Source organism: Salarias fasciatus, chromosome 19 (genome assembly GCF_902148845.1).
Source record: "Salarias fasciatus chromosome 19, fSalaFa1.1, whole genome shotgun sequence".
Taxonomy (NCBI): Eukaryota; Metazoa; Chordata; class Actinopteri; order Blenniiformes; family Blenniidae; genus Salarias; species Salarias fasciatus.
In genome coordinates, this window is record NC_043763.1 from 21237728 (window position 1) to 21259945 (window position 22218).

A 22218-nucleotide genomic window follows, 5' to 3' on the forward strand; every position below is an offset into this window, starting at 1 on the left:
TTCATCCTGTTTCTGTTCTGTTTTACAGGCACTAACTCCATATTTGCTTCGGTTCTCCTGCCGCCATCAAGTGAGTGTGCAGCTTGTCCCCGACTGCTTTCTGTTCGACGCCTGCAGCCGTTTGACCTTTCCTCCGTCACTGTCTGTCCTCAGAGTTCCAGTCAGCGTCTTGCGAGACCCTCCACCAGCTGGGAGAGGAGCTGAAGCCGCCGCCTCTGCCGCCTCGAAGGAAAGACGCCATGTCTGAAGCTAAAGTAAGATTTCAGATGGCGGCTCGAGCTAGAGAGATGTTTATTTGCATTCGAAGTGTATAATTCAAAGAAATGAAGGCCAGTTGTTTCCCTCGGCGATGACGGTTAGAAAAAGTTTCCTTTCGTTTTCGACCTTTTGTCTTTCGTTGGAACCCAATGGAAAGTCACGGCTGTCACTTATAATATTTTCTGGTCTTGTTTCGAATAAGTTAAAAAAGCTTCAAGAAGAATTGAACAAAATTATCACAGTTAAACCTCAGAAATTAGGTTAAGTTTATTTTATATCATGTTTGTTGTAATGAGAGAACAGTAATAAAGAAAAAACAGGAAGAACTGAAAGTACAATTAGCAGTAAAATGATCTTAATGACAAATATTTATCTTTTCTGTCGTGAATGCATACGTTTTATTATAAGAATCAATGGAGTTCACCTTTCTTCTTGACATTGGTGCCTTGATGATGATATGTATTTTATTTTGACCTCTTTTGAAGGCCCTGAACCTCATGTTGAACCCCTGCTTTTCCTTCCCATGTGTGGTAATATGTTTAATTTTTTTTTGTTGTTGTTGTCTGCGCCTCAGCTGAGCTCCATGTCCGACAGCCCCCCGGCCATCCCTCCCCGGCTGCCCCCCCCTCTGCCCAGGAACCAGCCCCGACCGCCGGTCATCTACAACGGCCCCCCGATGACGGCCCCCTGCCGAGCCCCCCGCCGCCGCCCGCCCCGCGACCCGCTCCCGGACACGCCTCCCCCGGTGCCCCAGCGGCCCCCGGAGATCTTCATCAACTACCCCCTCAGCCTGCAGCCCTCCCCCGTGGGCCGATACCAGTGGGACTTCGGGGAGCTCCCCCACTCGCCGAACACTCCGCCCAGCACGCCGTCCCCCCGCGTCCCCCGGCGGGGCTGCCCGCTCAGCGCCAGCCAGAACAGCCTGTGCCCGCTGCCCGTCCCCATCACCGCCCCGCCGGTGCCCCCGCGCCACAACTCCAGCCTGCAGCAGCCCAAACTCCCGCCAAAGACTTACAAGAGGGAGCCGCTGCAGCCGCCGCTGCAGGGCCTCTCGCTGGTGGAGAACGCCGACGGCAGCCAGTGAGCCCGCCCACACGGCTGATTCTTAGCTACTGATCTGAACGAAGAAACAAAACTCCGCCCTCCTCCTCCTCTCCTGCGCCCCCCCCCCCCCCCCCCCCCCCCCCCCCCCCCCCCCGCTGTGCCTCTCAGGGGATCAGTAGCTCCGCCTCCATCGTAAACCCTCTGTGCCAATGAGAAACCCACACCGGTGTGCCAGCTAACAAACAACAACGAGGAGCGTCTGTCGGGTTCGCCCGCTTCCCATTGAAGTTCTCAAACCCTCCACCACGAGCTCAACACCCCCACGACCGGGAGGGGGCGGGGCCTGGACTCTGTAGCCTCAACTGTCACATGCTTTGTTTCTTTTGGGCATTGACGTCATTTGGAGTCCTGCTGCAGCTCACAGACTTTTAGGACCCCCCCCCCCCCCCCCCCCCCCCCCCCCGGCGTTGACGTAGCTCCTCCATCACGGCGTGAGCAGCAGACTTTTCCATTGACTGTTTTTTTTTTGGGTTTTTTTTTCCTTTCTTTTTCTTTCTTACAAACTGAAAACAGTTGCCAAAGTCTTATTTTATGCAGGGGGAAAAGGGATTTTTTTTTTTCTTTTTTCTTACTAAAACACACCGATGTGACGTCAAAAAGAAAACACACAAAAAGGAGGCGACACTGAATCAACCCCCAACTGATCTCAACTCTACACTGTGACTGTAAAGACGCGAGTCAAACTGTCCTGACTGTTTTTAGTGTGTGTGCGCGTGCGTCTGGAGACCTGTGGGGTTATTATAGGAGCAACGTCTCATGTGGTTGTGTGTAGAACATTGTGTGTATCTCAAGCTGTTGGTGCATATTTAGTTTTTATTTTTTGGCACATAGATTTGTATATGCGTATCAAAATATGTGTGTAATACACTTTGTGTGTGTCTACAAGGACCTGGAAATAATGTCACCTTCTCAGGTGTTTTGTTTTTTTTTTTTTACCATCAGTTGAGACTTGCAGGCTTTTTTTTTTACTGGGTGTTGCTGTTTTGTGTTTGAAGTCACTGAGCATTACGACAATGCAGCTTCATCTCCAAAATATCCAAGAAAAAAAATCATTTTTTTCTCTCTGAAGACCATAATTGAATTGCTTAAAAGCCTTTAAATGTCAGTAGTTGTAACAACAACTGACAAAATGGTAAAGAGTTCCTCTTTTTGAATGCACTGTTAGTGTTAAAGAAGACAAAGTGCAGTCAAAATGCAAAAAAAAAAAAAAAAAGGAGCCTGCCAGTCTCTACTGAGGGCAAAAGAAGTCCACCTTCAGGGAAGGGCTGTAGCAGAACCCAGATCTGCCTGAAGTGGAGGAGAAAACAGACATTTACAAGTCCTTGAACACGCACACAAATTGTATTCCGCAGCCCTAAATCTTATTACACACATTTTGAAACAGACACACAATGTGAGGGAAAACACACACACACACTCTACTCATAACTACAAGTTGTTTTGCTCCGATGACAGCCCCGTAAAGACCGCCCACAAAATGTTGCCTTTATTGAAAACAAACGAATGAGAAATATTAACATGTAACAGTTCCGACCTTTGACCTCTGACCCGGGGCTCCGGTCGTCCGTCTCGGTGCCAGTTGGGGAGCCTGGGACTCTACGTTTGCACATGCAGCCCCGGCAGGTTTTAATCAGATGGAAATGAGGAATCGCTCTGCGGTGCAGGACGGAGGGACGTCTGTCCTCCACCCCCGACCCCCCAACCCCCCAACTCGAACAGCTGATGTCTTAAACTGAACCCCTCCCTCGCTGATGAGACATGCTGTTGTCTGACACTGTGCCCCTCCTCCTCCTCCTCCTCTTGGTATTCAAGCTCAGCACTGGAAGTTCGCGTCCTCCCACCAAGCTGGACCAGCTCCCTCCTGTGGCTGCTCCAAAAACGAAAAAGAGGAACTTTTTACCATCAACTTCTTCTTTCTCTGTCTCTCTCTCTCTCTCTCTCTCTGTCTGTCTCTCTCTCTCTCTCTTTTTTTTTTCTGCTTGAAACATTCACGTTTCACTCCGGAAAGACTGAAATAACCCATGCATCACGCTCAGATGTGCCTTTTTTTTTTTTTTGTTTTCTACTTTACAGAAATAAGCAAATGGTGTCTAAAATGCTAAAAACAAAAAAAAAAACATAAAAACAAGAAGTTGCCTATGTAATGTTTAGAACAAAGCTATACACTATGAAATTGTACATGTCTGTGGATACTGTGTATATATAACATGTATACACTAACTGAATAATTTGTATAAAGTGACAGTTTGGGTTTTTTTTTTTTCTTCCTTGTTGTATTGTACCTTCATCCGCATCTGTTCAGTCCAACATTTGCCTAATAATCCAATGCTGCTACAGTCGGATAGGAAAAAGTTTAAAAAAGTAAAAAAAAAAAAAAAACAACAGGTCACTGTCACTAACCTACTTACTTACAGACAATCTCCAGTTGAACCACTGGGAGTATTAACTAAGGAAAGCCATTTTTTTTCTTCTCCCCTGCCCCTTAGAAAGCAATGAAAGAAAACCCTATACAGTTCAATATGCCAAGCACTTACTTAGACGTGTGCTTCACTTTGTACATCCTACTAATTGCCTTTTTTTCCTCCTTTTCAAAGACTTTTTAATGCCTAAACTCATTAAAAGAAAAACAGAGGTTGTATTAAAAAAAAATTGCAGCTGGATATATATTAAAATATATATATTATGTATACATACGAACATATATTCAGTTGCAAGTATTGGAGCATCGTGAAGAATTGGATTTTTTTTTTTTTTTTTTTTTTTTTTTGGTTTGTTTTTGTGAGAAACACACTTTGTGCACTTTAGGCTGTACTGTTGAAGAGCCGCGGTTGTTATAGGTCATGTTTGTAAATGCGATGGTCCTATGCAACTGTTCAACTCACTTTCTACGTGGATCAGGGCGGACAAAACGAACACAGGAGTCTACCAACCTCACTTTGATCGCCCCTGCCCGTGTGTGTGTGTGCGAGAGAGAGAGAGAGCGTGTGTCTGTGTGTGAGTGTGAATGAGTATGTGTGTGCGCGCGTGTGTGTCCTCTCTTCTTGCTTTGCTCTGAAAACACACGGAGCCTTCCTCTGCCTCTGACGGTGGATGTTTAAAGCTTTTTGATCAAACTAGGGAATACATGGGGCAGTTTTTTTTTTTTTCCCATTTCACAGTATTGGTGGGGTTCATTTTGCCAAGTTTGTTTTGTGTTTCTTTTTTTTTGTTTTGTTTTTTAAAGCCCCGTTCCCGACAGAATAACAGATTGGTTTTCCTCTCGGTGGCACTGTAACAGCTTGATCCAGCAGTCGGTTTATTTGATGGTATGTGGCCTTTTAACTGCTTTGTATTAATGGTCTTGATGAGATTAATAAATCACCCAGTCTTATTTTGTACTGAACCGCTCATTTCTTGTCTTATTTTTAGATTTCAGTTCTATTTAGTTAGTTTTAATTAAATACTTTATAGCTACTTTAAATGATTAAGAAAATCGAAAGGGTTCCCATGTTCATGTCCTCTAGATTGTTCTGTGCTGTAGTGGTTAAGCACAGAGTTCTGTCTCTCACCAAGGTGTGACTTTTTCTTGGCCATCCTCCTGCCTTCAGGATTATAAACCACTTCAAAAACCTCTTGGAATTTACACAGTTTACCAAGGGCTATTTGTTAATTCATATCTGGAAAAAAAAGACATGTTAACTGAGGCAATTTTAGATCTTGGCCAAAACAAGATTACACATGGGGTTCCCCAAGGCTCCATCCTGGGCCCACTACTGTTAAAATGTTTAAAGTGTGAAAAATGCCACTTCACTTCTCCTCTGTTCAGTATTTATTCTCCAGTCCCGAAAAGAACACACCAGTCAAACAATTACATCTGCAGTGATTCAGTGTGGACCTTGTAATCTTTTCCAAAATCCTTCTTGTTCTACAGGTCATGACGTGCGCTCAGGTTTGGAGGTTAAACCGTGCTGCAGGGCCCCTCGCTGTCCTCGCTGTCGTCCCACAGTCCTCCACTGTTCAGAGCCGCTGTGGGGTTTCCTCTCTGAGGGAGGCCCGGCCTGAAGAGGAGGACAAAAGCTCACCTCACTCACTGTTTTTGAGTTACATTTTAAAAAATTCAGTCAAAGTGGCAAAAGCGATATTCTGACAACAAAAACAACCTGAGAGGGGCTGAAACACCAATGTGACTTACATTTAGAAGGTCACATTAGTATGAAAGTCATATTTAAAAAAAGCATAACCTCTAAAAAATACTTAAAATATTAAAAAAATCATACATGATGCAAACTTTATTTAAAAAAATTAAATGAAAGAGATAAACCTGAGTAAAAACTTCCAATATTTGTGATTCATTTCATGTTTATACTTCTTTCCACATACCTTTCAGTATAAATAAATTATCTAAAAGCATTATAAAAAAATGTTTTCCATAATAATTCCTTAATAATGATTTGGAATAATTTTCCAAAATCATTGTGACTGATCTGGATGTGCTTTTCCCCAGGTCGACCACCAGGTGTCGCTGCTGTCAGGTGTATTTTCCTCCTCACCTCAGATTTTCTCTGCTGGGCTTGAAGTTCTGGTAGTTCTGTCTGCCTGCGGCTTGAATCGGGATGAAACCTTGTCTGTTGTCCTTCTCCGGAGCCGAGTCAGTCTGCGAGGAGAAAAACATCAGATATAAAGAAAAATACAACCTTTTTTTAATCTCAATCAGTAAACTGTGATACCAAGAAGATGGTGAAGTATCATCTTGCATCTCCAAAGAAAAACCAGCTCCCTGTGGGGCTGGGACTAAAACCAAACCATGAACCTTCTGTTGTGCTGTTTTAAAACTCTAAATTGGATGCTAAAAGATGTGTCATCCTGGTTCCAGACCTGTTTGGACGGGTCGTCCCAGATGGGCCTGAAGGCACTTTTCGGATGCAGAGGAGGGGATCCCTTCCTCACGCTGACCAGCCTCTTCCCGTAGGAGCCCACGAGACACGGCGTGGCTCCGTCTGCGTGCGGCCCCGCGGGGCTCCTGAGGGGGGGGTGAGGGGTCAACCTGGGAATCTGCCACCTCAGACACACAGTCCGCTCTCTGGGGGTGTCGGCGGGGGTCTGCTGCTGCTGCTGCTGCTGGCTGCAGGACGGCTTCAGCAGCACCGGCACCTGGCTGTCCTCCTCCTCCTCGTCCTCCCCCTCCCTCCGCAGGGCGCCGTCGGGGCTGCAGGAGGTGATGGAGGAGTAGTCGAAGGCCGAGGTGTCGTCGGGGTCCGTCTCGCAGTCCTCGTGGTTGTGGTTGGCGTGGGGGGCCTCGGGCCCGTCGGGGCCCTTCCCGGTGGGCTGACTGTAGGTGCCCTGACCCGAGTCGCTGGTCTCCCCCCATCCCGCGGCGTCCGGGGCGAGGAGGAGGGAGGAGCAGTACGCGTGACCACACCCGGGGGCCGCGGGGCCCGTCGGGGCTCGCTGCCTCCTGACGGGGCTGCAGGACCAGCACTCCAGGCGCATGGAGGCGCAGCCGTCCACCCCGTTCACCAGGCCTCTGCTGGGAAGACACACAACCAGGACACACACACGACATCCAAATCAAACACAACACAGAGGGAATGGACTGGAATGGAGTTTCACATTGACTGAAGAAATGTCCGATAAATCCCACCTCAACCTAAACCTCCCTTACTTCATGATATTCATAACATACAGCCATAAAGCATGTTGTGCTGGAATGAATAGATACTGTCTGTAGTGCAGAATTCTTCTCTCTTGACAGATGCATATTAAAAATCTTCACCAGACTCACCTCTGGCCAGCGGCGGTGGATTCCTCTCTGGTCTGCTGACTCCTCCTGCAGCAGTTTGCAGAAGATGCACCGACCGCAGCATCAGTGCAACTGCTGAAAAATCAATCAGAAACAGAATCAGCATCCGTTTGACCCTCAGGTGATTTCGATTGTCTTCACAAAGCGTGTGGAAGGTAATTAACCCGCAGCTCTGTAATGAACACAAACACACTACAAAGCTGTGCAAGCACTGCTTAAAGACTGAGTGCTGACTGTCACAAGCTTTACTCCACAGTCAGCTGCAGCCTGAACACTCGATGGGCTCATTTTCAGCCTGAAGGAGCCAAAAACACTCCTGACGTGACAAGAAGCTCCGTGCCAGATGTCAGAGGAAAGATATGCACTGAAAAAAGAGCAAGGTAGATCCAGCCTTCAGTCCTCTCTTTAATTATTTTTGCACTGATTTTGAAGGACTCCACACGTCTTTTACCATATTTAAGAGTGAGATGAGTTTCTTCTACCTGCTTCTTTATTTGATTGTTATCAGAGTAAAGCAGGAGTGAAAGTGACAGCTGGATGGAGGCTGTGCAACAATAAACCGAACTGCAGCTCACCCGCCTCAACAAGTGTTTTCATCCCTAACTGCACCTTGTGTGGATTCATTATCGACCTGCAGAGACCGAGTTATGGTGACCCCCCTGACCTTTGTGCGGCCCCGTCTCCGTCCTCCCATCGGACGTCCTCCTCCAGGACGACGTGACAGCGAGACAGGACGCTCCTCAGCGCTCGCTCGGTTCCCAGCAGGAGGCTGCAGTCCGGATGCTCTTTGCCCGTCCACTGCAGCAGGCTCTGTGAGGATCGACCCACTCTGCGTCTCTGCGAGGCTGAATCTCAGCGGCGTGCGTGAGGCGGCCGACTCACCTGGATGTGACTCAGGTAGCTGTGGATGCGAGCGACGGGCGCCAGCAGCAGCGAGAGCAGCTTCATCTCCTCCCGCTCCATCTGACCGCTCTGTGGAAGCAGACAGAGCGTCCGTCTGCAGCTCTGAAGGGCTTTGCGGGCGAGTGGCGCTGCGTCGCCTGCAGTACCTGCATGCTGTGGCTCTTCTCAGGATGGTTCAGTCTGCTGAACTCCAGCGACAGGAAGGACGCCAGTGTGGTCGTGTATCCCAGGTACATGTCAGAAAAAGCTGTCTGGACAAGAAAAAACAACTGATATGAAATACATCTGGATCCAATAAGTTTATTCCTTTAACAGAAAGGCCCAAATGCAATTCTTAAACAACTTATTCACTCACATCATTCTGGCCAATAAGCTGCACCAGTATGTCTCCCACCAGAGACTTCCAGTGTTCGGCTGATAAACGCTCCTGCAGAGTGTTTCTGAAGAGGAGGTGTCTCTGCAACAGCTGCTCCACGAAGTTCACGTATGTCTGACTGGAAACAACAACGGGGAGAAGAAGAAAACTCACTGATTCTGGACGACGGTGGCGAGGAACACATGATTTGATGGGTGTGACGGTCTGAAAGCCTCACTACGGCTCCACGCTCATCTGGCGAGCCGGCGGCGTCTTGTACTTGTCGTACAGCTGGTTCAAGGTCGACACGTATTCCCACTCAGAGTGGAGGAGCTGCATCGCCACCTGATGTCGGGCATCTGCAAAAGACGAGAAATACCAAGCTTTACTCACACAGAATAAGAAACAACAGTCATATTCATGTGACTGTTTGGTGCCACTTGATTTGGGTTGTCAGGCAGTAGAGAGAAGAGCCAAATAATTTTACATTTCATGTAAATCATAAGTGTGTTGGGTTCTTCTGTCACCAGCCGGTAAATAAAGAGATGTAAAATTCGGGCCTCCGGGTCTCAACACATTTTCATTTTTGGGTCTTGAGCTGAGAAAACTACTCAAAAGTAAATGAGCAGAAGAAAATGCTCGCTAATATATAACTACGAAGCTTTGAATGCTGAAGCAGTTCCCTTTACAGATGTGGAGGCCCTCCTGACCTGTGCCTTCGCTCAGTCCGGCTTTGAGTCCCTGCAGGAAGCAGTGGAGGAGCAGTTTCCCTCTGGACAGACTGGCTGACGGAGCAGACGGACAGTCACACCGACCGCGCTGTCCTCCGTCTGGCTCTGCTGGATCACTGCAGCAGCGCAGAAACACAGGAAGGAGTCAGACTGCTGGTTTCACAGAATCTTCTGTGATCAGTCTTATTCTATCTGCTTAAAATTGTGAAGATCTGATTGGAAATGATTGGGTTTTTTTTGTTCGTTTTTGTTGTTTTTGTACATGTTCAGGTTTAAAATTTGACAATCTCAACAGAACCAAATCCTGCAGGCTTCTTATGATGTTTGGTCTTATGCAAGAGTAATATTATGTCAGGTGTAATTCGAAGCAACAACTTTCACCTTTCTCTTTGTTTGGAAGTGGAACTCTTCACTTCCTGCTGAGGTCTGTTTCTGATGCTGTACAGCTGCACGATCTGACACCTCATCACACCCAGTTCCTCCTGAAAATTCAACAAAAAAATCCTCTCAGTGTAGAAACCTGCACCTGTTTTTGAAGGTTCTCTCAGAGCTGTTGATTGTGTTCTTTCTGCAGCTTCACCCTCAGAGCTTCGACCAGCCCCTCCAGCCGAAGAGCTTTTTTCTGACAGCTCCTCCTGTTCTCCTCCATCTCCTCCCTCAGGTACGAGTCTCCATGCTGGATCTGACTGAGCTCCAGCAGAGCGCTGGTGAAGCCCGTCTTCAGCTCGGACACCATGCATTGCAGCTGCAGGAAGAGCTTTGTGAGCAAGTGCATCTTAAAAGTTAGTATTTCATGGGATCTTAATGATCATACCCAAACAACGTGTTTGCACTGTATTCCATCAGTTTTATTTTCAGACATTAAGGTGAACTTCCCCTTTAACACACCCAGGGAAGCTGCTGAGGGAAGCCGAGCCTACCTTAGAGATTTCATTGACGAGCTCGGCCTCTTGGGGCTTCATGACCTGTGCAGAGAGACACACAAACAAGCGTGTCGGCAAACACTCTGAGACCAACATGCACAAACTGTCCATCTCCTGTGATGCTTTTGTTTTTCCAACCATATGGATGCAGGCATGGTATTAAAAAAAAAATCACAGAGCAATGGTGCACATTAGAAATAAAAAATACTTGAAAGTCTGCTAGAACAAATGCATAACAAATAAGGACCAAAGTAACATTTTCATTTGCGATGTGTTTGTGTTATTTTGTGGAATACCTGCTCAGATGTTGCTCCTGCCAGCAGACCCTCTGCTAAGGAAGTAGGGAGCCAGCCAAAGAGCTCAGCCCTGCAGGAGAAATGGCTGCAGGAGCCAAGATCCCTCCTTATAAGTCTGCTGACAGAAGGACGAGCAGGAATCAGCAGAGCAAGAACAAAAAAACAGAAAAAAAAAAATATATGCAAATAACTAAAATTTCAAATTCAAGCTGATTACAATTAGTTAAACATTTTTAATTAAATAGGAGTTGTTATTTTTAAATAATTTCATTAAAATTATCTATAGATCACATCTTCATTGCATATTAAAAAGTAAAATAGATTTAGACTGCTTTAAAGCAAATGATAATGCTCACAAACTAAATACAATGTTCATTCATTTTTCAACAGTCACCTCAAGGAAAAAAGGTCGATGATTGCTGAAAAACATGGACACATAAGCAGAGAAACTCACCTCAGTTTAAGTTCTTTCTTCTGCACATTTCATAATGTGCTGTGATCCTAAAGTCCTGAAATGTTTTGCGTTGTCCTCTGCTGTGGAGGAGCTGGGTTGGACTCATTTGTGTGTGAAGGATGCTGCTGCTCTGTGCTGCTCTGTGCTGACAGCAGATGTCCTGCATGACGCTCTGCGAGCAACACTCCTGTGATTTAGTGGAGAAGTCAGCCTGTGTCTGTGCTGCAGAGCCAGTCCTGCACGCTTCAACAGCATCCACTGTTTTCTCTTCAGTTTGACCAGATTTTGTTCTGAAAGCAGTTTTGGAATGTATTCAGTTGAAGATGAAATATAAGAAGGAGTATTATTTTGAACATAAGCCGGGTGGTAAGAGACAAATAAACTGTGATGCCATAAAAATGAAACAAACGGTATTAAAGCCAGAGGTTTTTGCCAGCTCTGACCGTCAAAACCTCCTGCCTCTCAGTAAAAATTGCATAGGCTTGACACTGTCTGTGTATGTTTGCATGTTCTTCCTGTGTGCTTCTCAGTACTCCTGTTTTTAATCAGTTCAGTTTTATCAATAATAACCATCTCAAAGCATTTTTACAGAGAAAAACCCAACTATTCCACATAAGCAGCAATGGTTGAAAGGGAAAAACATCTCATTTTTAATAAAAGAAATTTTCAAAACCAGACTCAGAGGAGAGAACGTTCTGCGGAACCAGACCAGACCCATGTAATGTAACTGGCAGTCTGTAATCACTGCATGGATGGTGAGACAGGAGAGAAGCTCAGTGTCGATCTCCCTGCAGCAAAGTGGTCCAGGGTGGACTGGTCCAGCCCAGGTTATTGATCTGTGTGTCATTTGCATGACAATAGAAGTGAATCATAAGCATCTTCCATATGTACCTGCCTTCAGTTTCCAGAGTCAGAAATAAACTGATTTTAGGTTTAAAGCACCAAATATGTCAGGCTGAATCCAACTCTGAATTATTTTAAATGAATCCAGAAGACCTTTTAATTTGCGTTGTTTTCAGAAATTTATTTTATGTTTGGCGCCATCTCTAAATCTTGAAATGTATGTTTCTTATTATTATTTTTCTTTAATCTTCGTTTGTTTATTGTTTTAATTCAATTTTATTTGATTTTATTTCAATTTATGAACGTTGCCATTTTCCTTGTTTTATTCACCTGTTCGTTCCTCTTGCTCTATTTACAGCAGTTACGTCGACTCCGCCCCTCTGTCTCGCATCTTTTGAGAGAATCGAGCGCACACGTGAGAGCCTCTTTACTGGTGGGCGTGGCTAAAGAACAATACTCGAACCTGATTGGCTGATGAATGCATTGAATTTTCAAACTGTGGCAGCTGCGGAAGTCAAAACGTATCGCACAGGAGAGCAACATGCCTGGTGAGTGAGGGAGAAGCGACGCTTTAGAGGATATATTTGCCTCTTTCTCTGTGAAATTTCGCTGTTTTTGTGCAGAAACGATGAGACGAATCTCTAATTTTCACTTTCGTATATGTCTCTTTCTCACGCGTGAGCAGCACAGCTCACGTGAATTAGTTTTAAAGGTCTGGACTTTCCCATTCACTCCGTATCTATTTCTGACATTTAGGGAACAGGTGTGAAGAGACAGTGGACATTCAGTAGTTGTCAAACTCTCCAACACCATGCATAATGTTTTAGATTGCGTTACATTACATGCACTAATCGCCACACATGCACACTAGTTGAACTGCTGTTCAACTTGTTCCATGTTTGTTTGATTGCTCAGTGTATTGATATTGGAACACAAAATCTTTACCGGAAATCACGATTTTTTTTTTTTTTTTAAAGATGTAATTCTTTTGTCGTTGCTTTTCTTCAATCTTTATTTCCTTGCATTGAAATTAGAGGTTTGTTTTTCAGGTCTATCCTGCTCAGCCTGATCAACACAGTTGACAGTTTCCCTGCACGTGTGCATGCTGCATATTTCAGAGTGATTAACTACAAATTAAAGTTTATAATGCATGTCATGTATCAGTATCTACATTTTCTGCAGCTTTGCGTTTGCATGTTTTACACAAAGTCATGTTCACAGTTTAGTTTTGAGTAGTTTGTCTTCATTCAGGACGTTGGTGCTTCCTGATGTTCATCTCTTCTTTGTGTTGTCTGTTAACCACATTTTCAATTTCCTTTCATCCATTGAACAGTGGACGAAAATCCTCTGCAAGACTTCTCCTCTCCTCACTGCTAATCATGTCTGAAGTTTCCCATGGTTTGTAACTGTGCTCAAAGTGATTTAATCTTAACCTGCTGTTTTTCTTTGACAGGTATGATGCTCTGAGGGTTTTGCCCCCTGCTCACAACACAGTAACATAACCTGGAAAAAAACAAATGTAAGTGATGTTTGAAGTTTTAAATATCTAGATTTTAAACTGAATACAGCTCATTGATGAACACAATTATAAAAAGAATCGATTTAAATGTTTATTTATAGCACTGGTAACTTTATAAAAGCTTCTAGAATCATAAAAACTGAGGTTGGAAAATTGCTGACTCTGCACCTCCTTCTCCATGAGGTGATAATTCTGTTTTCATGACTTTAAAACACAAATATAGATGATGTCTTTGAGACCAATTCTCCTAAATAACGGTGCTCCTCTTGCCTCTAATCTTTTTCTGATTTATTAATTCTATTCTATTGTTATTCTTCCTTGATCATAATTTTATGGTTAATAAGAAATATTGAGGATTAATTGATGAGAAACTGGTTAATTGTGTCAAATTTCAGGATTAATTGCACTTTTCTTTCATATTTGAAATTTTGCCATTTTGAATCTGTAAACATCTTGCATGAGCAAGATGCAATGAGTGAATTCTTGAAGCTGAAATGAGATTTTGTGTTTCTGCAGGGCTGCGTCCACGAGACAAGATAACTTTGACTCATCTTCAGATGAAGACATTGAGGAGCAGGAGACTCCATTCCTCATCTCCTGGTGACTTTATTCAACTGTGCATTTGACAAACGGCATCAGTGTGTGTTTGATTTCACTATTAACACGCTTCTGTCATTGTCGATTGGTTTCAAGGTTGCATTTATCCATAATCGAGTGCTCGCAGTCTCTTGGAATATGTGGACTTCCAGGTAAACTCAAAGTTTCTATAGTGCCACTCTTTATTTTGCTAAAATGAGGTGTGAAATATTTCCTCTTCATCGCTTCATTTAAAGTTTAATTTTTTTAACCGAACTCTAAATGAAATTTGGTTGGACTTTTTTAGGCTGCAAGTACAAAGAGATCCGCAGGAACATGACAAGAAACCTTGGTAAGACACACTGGAGTTCATTGATCGGTTCAAAGAGCATCAGATGTTATGTTATGTTGACAAAAATAACAAGTAGAAGGTACTCAAACTGCTCTGTGCAAAGAAATGGGTCTCATGTTGTAAATCACACTTTCAGTATGAGTAAAATTACTGACTTGAAAAAAAGTCAAGATGCAAAAATACTGTAATTTCAGTCAACCGTTAATCACACCTTTAGCATGAAGTAAATCAGTCAGGTGAAATCTGAATGATTTAACACATCAAAGTATATGAAATTAGGCTTTTTAATTTTAAATTCACAAACATTCTGTCTGAAAATAGTGTGGAGATCTGCAGCTGAGTTAATGCATCTGTTATTGTATCTCTTCAAATGAACTCTGTTACAATTACTTTAAAAAAAAAAAACCTTTAGAAAAACACAAGTAAAGCACTTCAATTACTTAAAGAATTAGTTCATTTTAGTTGAATTTGATGTGCTTTACCAGTCCAAAATGTCAATATGAGAAGTGAACTGACAGTTTGATTTCCTTGCCCCTTGACCTTCGACCTTCCCCGTGGTTCCCAGATGAGATGCAGAACCAGGGCGTGCAGGACGTGTTTGTGTTCTGCAGCCGGGGCGAGCTGGTGAAGTACCGCGTCCCCAGCCTGCTGGAGCTGTACCAGCGCCGCGGCTTCCGGGTCCACCACAAGCCCATCCTGGACGGAGACGCTCCGACGCTGGAATACTGCTGCGAGATCCTGGACGACCTGCGGGAGTGTCTGGAGGAGAAGCGCAGGACCGTCATCCAGTGAGTACAAGACCCGAGAAAACCCCCGCCATGCACATGGAGAACATGCATCCCCAGATCACACCCTGGCCCTCACATGAGTGAGTGCCGACTTTTGAGAAACGTGACCTTTCCTTGAGGAAAGTGTGTGAAAACACTGGAAACATCACAGAAACATGACCGAATGAAAACATGTTTCAAACGAATACACAACATGAAAGCGTTGGGGAAAAAGTCAGGCATCATCCAACCACATTTTCCTGTTCTGCGTTTTGCTCTTCACTGTTTTTGAATAATTGAAGCTGAATTCCATCTTCTGAATATGGAAACGTGTTGTTTGAGTGTTGCTCGGTGGGGGGAAAAAAGCTTTCAGTGCTGCTGAAGAGCCTCCTGAGAGGTCGTTACCTTCATACAGCTCTTCACCAGGCAACAGGAGGACTCTGGTTCTGCACCCCCGCTGGTATGAGGGACCTAATTTAGGTGAATCTGAGGGGAATTTCCACCACAGTACGGAACAACCTGGCATGCAGAGCAGAGCCCTTTTGTTGAATAGTTCAAAAAAAGAAATAAAAAGCAGAACCATGTGATTCTGCAGTGATGATGCAGAATACTATTCAGAGTATTTTTAAACTCAGAGATCCTGAAGCGGCAGATGGCATCTCACCGCCAGCTATTTTCAGCCATCCTCGGGATACCTCTCATCACACAACGGCGCTCTGATCTGACTGAATTTCCTCTTTTCTGTCTCTCATCAGCTGCTACGCAGGTCTGGGACGCTCTGCACTCAGTAAGGACATCTAATGGTTTGCTTGGGTTTTTTTTTTTTTTTAAGTGTCTTGTTTGAATCTCCTCTCATGGTCTTTGCGTTTTGCCGTCCAGTCGCCGCCTGCCTGCTGCTGCAGCTCTCTCTGCTGCTGACGCCCAGCGAGGTCATAGAGATCCTCCGGGATCTGCGAGGAGGAGGAGCCGTACAGACCGTCAAGGTGAGGAGGGGAAAATCATCACACCTAATTTACAGCTTTTTGGAGAAGTGTTTCTACATCTAAAAACCAGTGAATGAAAAAATAAAGGGCTTCATCTTCCACAGTAAGGTGTTTGCGATCATCTCAATGTCTTTGTTTTTCTGCAGCAGTACAACTTCATCCACGAGTTTCGCTCCAACTATGCAGAATATCTAGAAAGCAGAGAATCGTCTTCGGAGCGATCCGTGTCCAGATGATCGGCGCTTCTCTCTTCAGGACACCAAGAGGGAACTCCTGCCCTCGTGCTCAGCTTTCGTCTCTCCAGGATCTGCACTTTACAGGAATACTCTTAATATATTGCTTTTTCTTATGACTATAATAAAGTTTGTGGATAATTTTCTTTTTTTCTCCCTGAAGTTGTGGTCTAGTATAAGCTGCCGGCTGCGAGCCTGTTTCTGCAGTTTTCCTCCTGCGAGCTGCTTCTGCCAGGTTTCTTCCTGTTAAATGTGAGTTTTTTTCTGCTGTCTCTGATGCGCTGAAAAATCCAATGTAATGACACTTCAGTCTTTATTAAGAGTGGGATAGTTTTATTTAGATTCAAATAAATCATTTCTGAAACGAGACACGATGGGATTTAAATCTTTTAAATGTTATTTATGTGAATGATAATCCTTTTCCCTGATAAATTTACATGTTGGAAATGGCAATAAAATACACTAATCATGAAAAACTTACTCTAATGGATCCTAAACAAAAAAAAAAACACCAGATTTTGATTCTGGAGATGATCGACACTGCGAGGAGTGTTTGATATTTTGGAGAAATCCTTTAAAAAAAAAAAAAACACACACACATTGAATAAATAAACACTGGAGTTTCTAACAAAGAAATATTTTGGTGTCGGAATGAAAAAAAAAAAAAGCACAAACACGACAAAAAAGGTACAGTCAACAGTGTGGCACGTCGAGCAGAACTGAACGTTCGCGTCCTACATGCTGAAGACATCCTGGGACTGTTGAATCTACCTTTTCGAGCATCGACAGCTGATCCTACAGCAACACAAGTCACGAGCACGTGGGAGGCCTACTCTGGATTCACAGGAAATATTGCCAGTAGAGTTCATCGGGGATACATGATAAGTCTGAATGTATGAAAACACAGCAGCTGACGCCGTGACAACCCGACTGATTGTCCCTGTGCAGCACGTCCGGCTGTGTGAGAACAAGCTCGGTCCTCGCCGCCGTCCAGCTGAAGAGTCTGGTCTGGGTTTCTCTTTCATGACGCGGTGCGATGGCGGCGTAGTCACGGTTAGAAGCAGCTAACGCAGCTCGGATTCTCACACACCTGAAAATGTCTACCTATGCTTGTAAACACTCAAAAGTTAGGAAACCGTGATGAAAAACTTTATTTAAACCCCCAGCATCAAAAAAAAAAAAGTCATCACACCATTAAAAATAAAGAGCAACTCATCCAATCAGTCTGTTTTCCATAAAATACTTAAACTATAGTGCTATGGGAGGAACGCTGCGGCCGAGATGTTCTCTCAAATCGGGCTAGATGTTTCTGAAATGACACTCTGCGCTGTGAGTTGGGGGGAGGGCTAGAGTTCGTCCGCGTAAAAATGGCATCTGGTGTTGCTGATCAGTGGTCGCCGCAGGTCCAGTGTTCCAGCACTAAAGATCATAGTGTCTGGTCGTCGACTGTACATGCAGGCCCTCCTCTTCCTCCTCGTTTAGGAGCTCACCAGAACGTAGATCATCCTGTCAGTGACAAGCACAAACCCATCAGATACTGAACCGTGAAGGCACTTTTCTGGAAGGCTTTGAAAGACAGAACGTACCCGTAGAGATAGTAGAAAAAGGAGAGGAGGTAGAAAGCCAGTTTGCACCAGCCCTCTTTTTGACAGTACGCCAGGATGTCGGCGTTCATGATGGTTGTTGGGTCGTAGAGTCCTGGACAGCTCATCACAGGCCTGCTCATATACCTGCAGCACGGGAAACACAAAGCCTGCAGGTTTACACAGTCCCGTATCGTGTGTGTATGTGTGTATCCGTCTAAAATACGGCGAGTCGGTTGGATACGTACCTCCAGACATGATAAGCCAGCAGCGGTAAGTTGAGGAACAGGGTGAGCCACTCGGCCGCACAGAAGAACATCACACAGAAGAAGAAATGGATGAGATACTCTGGGAGCACCAGCTGCAAAGAGCCACAGGTCGACAGGTCACTGCACGGTCGGCACTTTCAGGTGAGTATTTTCCTCTCCGGGCCTTTAAATGTCTCAAACTGTTCCGTGACCAAAACTCTGAGATTCATTTTCACTGAAGGAGTTGAACTATTTTAGGAGCTGGGCTTCTATAAACGGCTGTCGGCTCCACAGAGACGGAGAACAGGCTGAAATACTGAAGGAGGGTTGAAGTGAGGCTGTGGTTTCTAAAGGCTGACCTTCAGTGGAACTGATTCGTGCCTTCAGGCTGCAGGTTTGATACATAAACATGTGACAGATAAAAACAAGGTGGAAGGTTATGAACTGCTGCAGGGACATTTTAAGGAAATTTTAACTTCTAAATCTAACATGAAACTCTCAATATTATCATTTAAGTTTGTCCACTACAATCAAAATGAGGCTGGTGTCAAATAACAAGGCTCTGCTGAAAGTTTTTCTTTTTTATAAATACAGCTGGCCATTTATATGTTAGTTGATCGTGTGAGCTATCTATTGTAATAATCTGTTGGAACTGAACGGAATAAAAGGTCATTTCCTTTCCCGACTTTATTCAGTGCATCTCATTTTTTTTTGTTTTTTTCAATTGCAGTGACGGCAGAGCATCCCAGCTCCTGACGAACGGGACTGGACGACACAGCGGAGGAGGGACCATGCTGTGAGCCGGGCAGTGCTGATGCAAGGAGCCCGCCCCGGCGCGGGGGTCACGGGGGCAGATGGAGGCGCCACATGGAAGCCATGCATTCAAAAAGAGCAGAGGGCGGGGAGGAGGCCGACCAACAGCCCACAGATGGAAAGGTGAGGGGCGTGTGGGCAGTGGAAAGTGCGGTAAAAAGGGGGGAGGAGGAAGAGGGGGAGGGGGCTATAAATGTACTGAAAATCCTGCACTGTGCTGCCAAATACACAAAAAATATATAAAATATAAAATAAAATGACTGATCCAGACACAAAAATATCTGTGCCACCTGAGCTGAAAAGACCGGCCACCTTCAAAAAATGCAGGGCAGACTGTCCCATGCATCATTGGACAAAAATCTGTTTTGTTTTTTTAAATTACTAAAAGAACTCCTCCTACTAGTAAAATCTCGGCCCAATCAGTGGCCCCAAATAATGCTGAGCTGGAGAGAGTTGGGGCTCTGCAGCCATCTGCTCTGAACCACAGGTGATTTAGGCCACTGCCAAACACTGAGCTCATGGACACTTGCTTAAATCTGCTAATTGCTGACTCAAACTGCAGCCACCACTCAGAGGAAAATACAAAAATACAATGTGCGATTGGATCTTTTTTTTCTTTGCAAGAAAAATTAAAGAATCTAAAGACTGCAATCAAACATTGGGAACCACAACCCCCAACTCAAAAAGCTTCTCTACCCAATCCAATTATCAATAATCTGCCTGTCTGTGATTACTACCAACACGAAAAGCAAGGATCGTGTCAAAAGTGTTTGAGATTTACATTTACAGTACCAGTGACTGTCGCACCTTATGCAAACAAAGGGTAGGTTGTAGTAAAGATCATGCATGTTTCCAGCATTTGCAAGTCTTTTCAGTTAACAGCTAAACTTTAACCAACATCAGCAGCGATGGAGTCGCGAGAGTATCTGACTACTGGGACGCCTCAGCTTTTCCATCAGCAGACAAGCTTCAATCTCCTAAACCCAGTGTGAAACATTCTGTGTCGACTGTTTTCTTCCTAAACATTGCTATTCCTCAAAATTAATGATGAAATTAAGAAAAAATAAAGAGAAAAATCAGAAATTAATAGAAAAGAAAATCAATTAACTTGAGGCACAGGTGGCTTGTAGTCTAATCCTGATCTGACCTTTGGCCTTACCTCAGATTAGTTAACTGAAAAGACATTTGCAAACACTTCCTCGTGCAATATGACAAGACTGCAGACTGAGTTGAACTGAGCGGGCATTTTAAAGATTGGTACAAACCTTTAATGCAATTTTGACTCTTTTAATCTTTTTGACCTTTTCAACTGTCTTTTTGCCATTAAAAATAAAAAAAAAAGTGTAAAAACAAAAGAGGCAGATTAGGAAAAAACAAAACAACAAAAAAGGCGTTAGAGTTGGACAGCTGACAAGATCACTGAAGTCATAACAGGCAGGTTATTTAGCATAACAGTGCAGAGAAATGAGAGAAGAAGACACATAGGCGGAGAAATCTAGACTAAAATAAAGAAAACATCTTTCAACAGCAGATCTGCATGCAGTATAGAGGCAGGGAAGGCGAGCGGTTGTGGCTGCGGCACTTACCGGATTTAAAGTGTTACACTGATCTATAGGATTCTTGTAATCAGTCTTCAGCTCATCAAATGCTATTATCTGTAGAAACATGAGGATGGCAGTACAACAATGGACACAGGTCAGATCAGCGTGAATCAAAAGCTTTCATGTGCAATGCAAACAGTACCAGTAGAACCAACTCCTCACCATTAACTACAAGGTTTGTTTTCAATTCGTGTTTTGGCAATCAGATGAAAACTGATGAAAATGTATCACTAATGAAAAACTTAGATATTTGAAAAAGTTCAAGTGAATGATCACGTAATTGAATGTTTTAGAAAAATGTTATTTGAGTAGTTTCCGCTTGCACTTGCGCTTAAAAGAACTCACCTCAGTATTATATAACGGCACTTTTGCCCGTAATTATATACAATGTTAGCAAAGTAACATTCGTTATGATTGTGCATAATCGTAAACACGTCCATAGAAAATGGTCCTATTAAATCATGCTTTCTGCGTATTGTTGACACAAGTTACGCTTATCAGCAATTCTTGGTCTATTACTTTATGTCATGTCAATGATTCATTATAAATGCTTTATGAGGGGTAAAATCTGCGTCATGTACTTTGCTACACCGTAAAATTAAAACTAAATCATTACGAAACGCAGGGATGTGACATGTGTGGAATCACATGACAGCTCCATCACAGTGGATCCTCCATTGAACAGCTAGCTTAGCATGCTAACTAGCCTTGGTGTTATGGATTTACTGGTTTTCCTGTTAACTGCCTGACCGACTTCCTTTCGTGTCCCTTGGCGCTGCAAGTAACAGCAGATATTAACAGTCAGTCATAAAATCCGTGGGGGCCCAGGCGAGCGCCATTTCGCCACATTCACAATGACATTTTAAAGTGCGGGACCTTCAGAGAGTCTCTCCGCAGTTACTACCAGCGACAAGGGACGCTAAAACCAAGCCAGTCACCAGTTAACAACGACACCACTTAATCCGTACCACCTGCTAGCTACCAAAGGGAATGCTTGTTTACGTAGTTTGGCATGATCGACAACCTAACAGTTGCTGTTTGATTAGTGTTTGACAAAGCATGAAACATGCAAAGACGTATAGGAATATAAAATGGAATTCAATTTTCTTGTTGTTTGGATTGCTAGCTGTACACGCTACCCAGCAGCAGGGTGTGTGTGTGTGTCATTCATTCCAGAACAGGTTTTATGAAGCGGGCAGCGCGCGGCCGTTTCACGGGAGATGACGCTCGCTCGAGGCAGGAACCGCGGTGCGCGAGGCAGAGCCCGAACACGTCCCGGACTGCGAGCCACCGACGGGCCTGCCCAAAGCGTCCGACTTTCCCACGTTTCCCACACCTTTCACTCGCTTTAATCGCCACCGCAGGGCGGAAGGGCCGACCGTCCTTCTCTACGTGTACTTACGTGCCAGATAGCGAAGAAGATAAGCGCCGCCGTGAGCAACAGAGCGAGCATGTAACAAAAGGCCGCGAATGTGAACGCCATTTTTGTTCCTGTGGTTCAGCTTGCGGGTTCCTGGCTCGGTAGGCAGATGATGCAGGCAGCTTCCCCTCCGAGGTCTGTCGGCCCGTTTCTTCTTCAGCCCGTGTTCAGAGAGGGAAAGGGGGGGCATTACTGCCATCTTCTGGATCGCTCTGTTATATCATAAATTTGCTGTTTAAAGTTAGATGCATGATGTCGAGGAGCAACAAAAATATTCATCGTGGAAAAAAAGTTAATAACTTCAAAGCACAAACATTTTCAATCACCTGAATGAAAGCTAGCAAAAAGAAGAATAAACTTAAATGATATTCCAGTTTATTACAAACAATTTATCGAACATAAAGAACCAAAAAAAAATGTATATATATTTTAGTGAACAAACAGGAAACCAAAAAAACTAAAGTCTGGTCAGCCTGC

At 44.2% G+C, this 22218-nt stretch overlaps 4 protein-coding genes across 6 annotated transcripts in view; 2 read left to right on the forward strand and 2 right to left on the reverse strand.

The window, feature by feature from the left end:
• The window catches only part of sos2 (son of sevenless homolog 2 (Drosophila)), a 35674-nt gene extending 30935 nt beyond the window's left edge, over positions 1 to 4739 (forward strand). Inside the window, 4 exon segments of the mRNA XM_030116184.1 lie at positions 29 to 70; positions 154 to 254; positions 833 to 1408; positions 1441 to 4739. Coding sequence (XP_029972044.1) covers positions 29 to 70; positions 154 to 254; positions 833 to 1342 — 653 coding nt within the window. The 3' untranslated portion in view covers positions 1343 to 1408; positions 1441 to 4739.
• Positions 3145 to 22008, reverse strand: cnih1 (cornichon family member 1). Of its 3 annotated transcripts, XM_030116179.1 has the most exons (7): positions 21724 to 22008; positions 20307 to 20375; positions 19986 to 20033; positions 17908 to 18020; positions 17663 to 17806; positions 17537 to 17582; positions 3145 to 3164 (listed from the first exon to the last, which is right to left on the reverse strand). In XM_030116179.1, exons 1-6 carry the CDS (start codon positions 21802 to 21804, stop codon positions 17555 to 17557), a joined length of 483 nt encoding a protein of 160 aa, XP_029972039.1. In that variant the 5' UTR covers positions 21805 to 22008; the 3' UTR covers positions 3145 to 3164; positions 17537 to 17554. The 3 variants fall into 3 exon arrangements, with proteins under 3 accessions (XP_029972039.1, XP_029972038.1, XP_029972040.1); XM_030116178.1 differs by lacking the exon at positions 3145 to 3164 and having other exon boundaries at positions 17212 to 17582; XM_030116180.1 differs by lacking the exons at positions 3145 to 3164; positions 19986 to 20033 and having other exon boundaries at positions 17425 to 17582.
• LOC115407163 (uncharacterized) lies at positions 5281 to 20392 on the reverse strand. Its single transcript, XM_030117527.1, has 11 exons — positions 20386 to 20392; positions 9110 to 9184; positions 8638 to 8758; positions 8400 to 8538; positions 8196 to 8295; positions 8024 to 8118; positions 7797 to 7951; positions 7124 to 7213; positions 6218 to 6865; positions 5892 to 5987; positions 5281 to 5399 (listed from the first exon to the last, which is right to left on the reverse strand). The coding sequence occupies exons 3-11, from the start codon at positions 8736 to 8738 to the stop codon at positions 5300 to 5302; spliced, it is 1524 nt and encodes a 507-aa protein (XP_029973387.1). The 5' UTR covers positions 8739 to 8758; positions 9110 to 9184; positions 20386 to 20392; the 3' UTR covers positions 5281 to 5299.
• Positions 12122 to 16461, forward strand: cdkn3 (cyclin dependent kinase inhibitor 3). The gene is made up of 9 exons (XM_030116175.1): positions 12122 to 12194; positions 13100 to 13165; positions 13682 to 13765; positions 13859 to 13914; positions 14049 to 14093; positions 14659 to 14881; positions 15616 to 15647; positions 15740 to 15843; positions 15990 to 16461. Coding segments are annotated over exons 2-9 (636 nt in total). The 5' UTR covers positions 12122 to 12194; positions 13100 to 13163; the 3' UTR covers positions 16080 to 16461.
• Positions 22009 to 22218: the final 210 nt, after the last annotated feature.

What these genes read in the sequence shown, in the direction of transcription:
- cnih1 (XM_030116179.1), bottom strand. Translation starts at nt 21,804, where the DNA reads ATGGCGTTCACATTCGCGGCCTTTTGTTACATGCTCGCTCTGTTGCTC. An exon ending in TCTTCTTCGCTATCTGGCAC is followed by an intron (nt 20,376 to 21,723) that starts GTAAGTACACGT and finishes ATGTTTCTACAG; the next exon opens with ATAATAGCATTTGATGAGCT. An exon ending in GAGTCAAAATTGCATTAAAG is followed by an intron (nt 18,021 to 19,985) that starts GTTTGTACCAAT and finishes GGCTCTTTGCAG; the next exon opens with CTGGTGCTCCCAGAGTATCT.
- cdkn3 (XM_030116175.1), top strand. An exon ending in GAACATGACAAGAAACCTTG is followed by an intron (nt 14,094 to 14,658) that starts GTAAGACACACT and finishes CGTGGTTCCCAG; the next exon opens with ATGAGATGCAGAACCAGGGC. An exon ending in GAGCCGTACAGACCGTCAAG is followed by an intron (nt 15,844 to 15,989) that starts GTGAGGAGGGGA and finishes GTTTTTCTGCAG; the next exon opens with CAGTACAACTTCATCCACGA.
- LOC115407163 (XM_030117527.1), bottom strand. Translation starts at nt 8,738, where the DNA reads ATGCAGCTCCTCCACTCTGAGTGGGAATACGTGTCGACCTTGAACCAG. An exon ending in TGGGACGACCCGTCCAAACA is followed by an intron (nt 5,988 to 6,217) that starts GGTCTGGAACCA and finishes GCAGACTGACTC; the next exon opens with GGCTCCGGAGAAGGACAACA. An exon ending in CCCAGCAGAGAAAATCTGAG is followed by an intron (nt 5,400 to 5,891) that starts GTGAGGAGGAAA and finishes CCTCCTCTTCAG; the next exon opens with GCCGGGCCTCCCTCAGAGAG.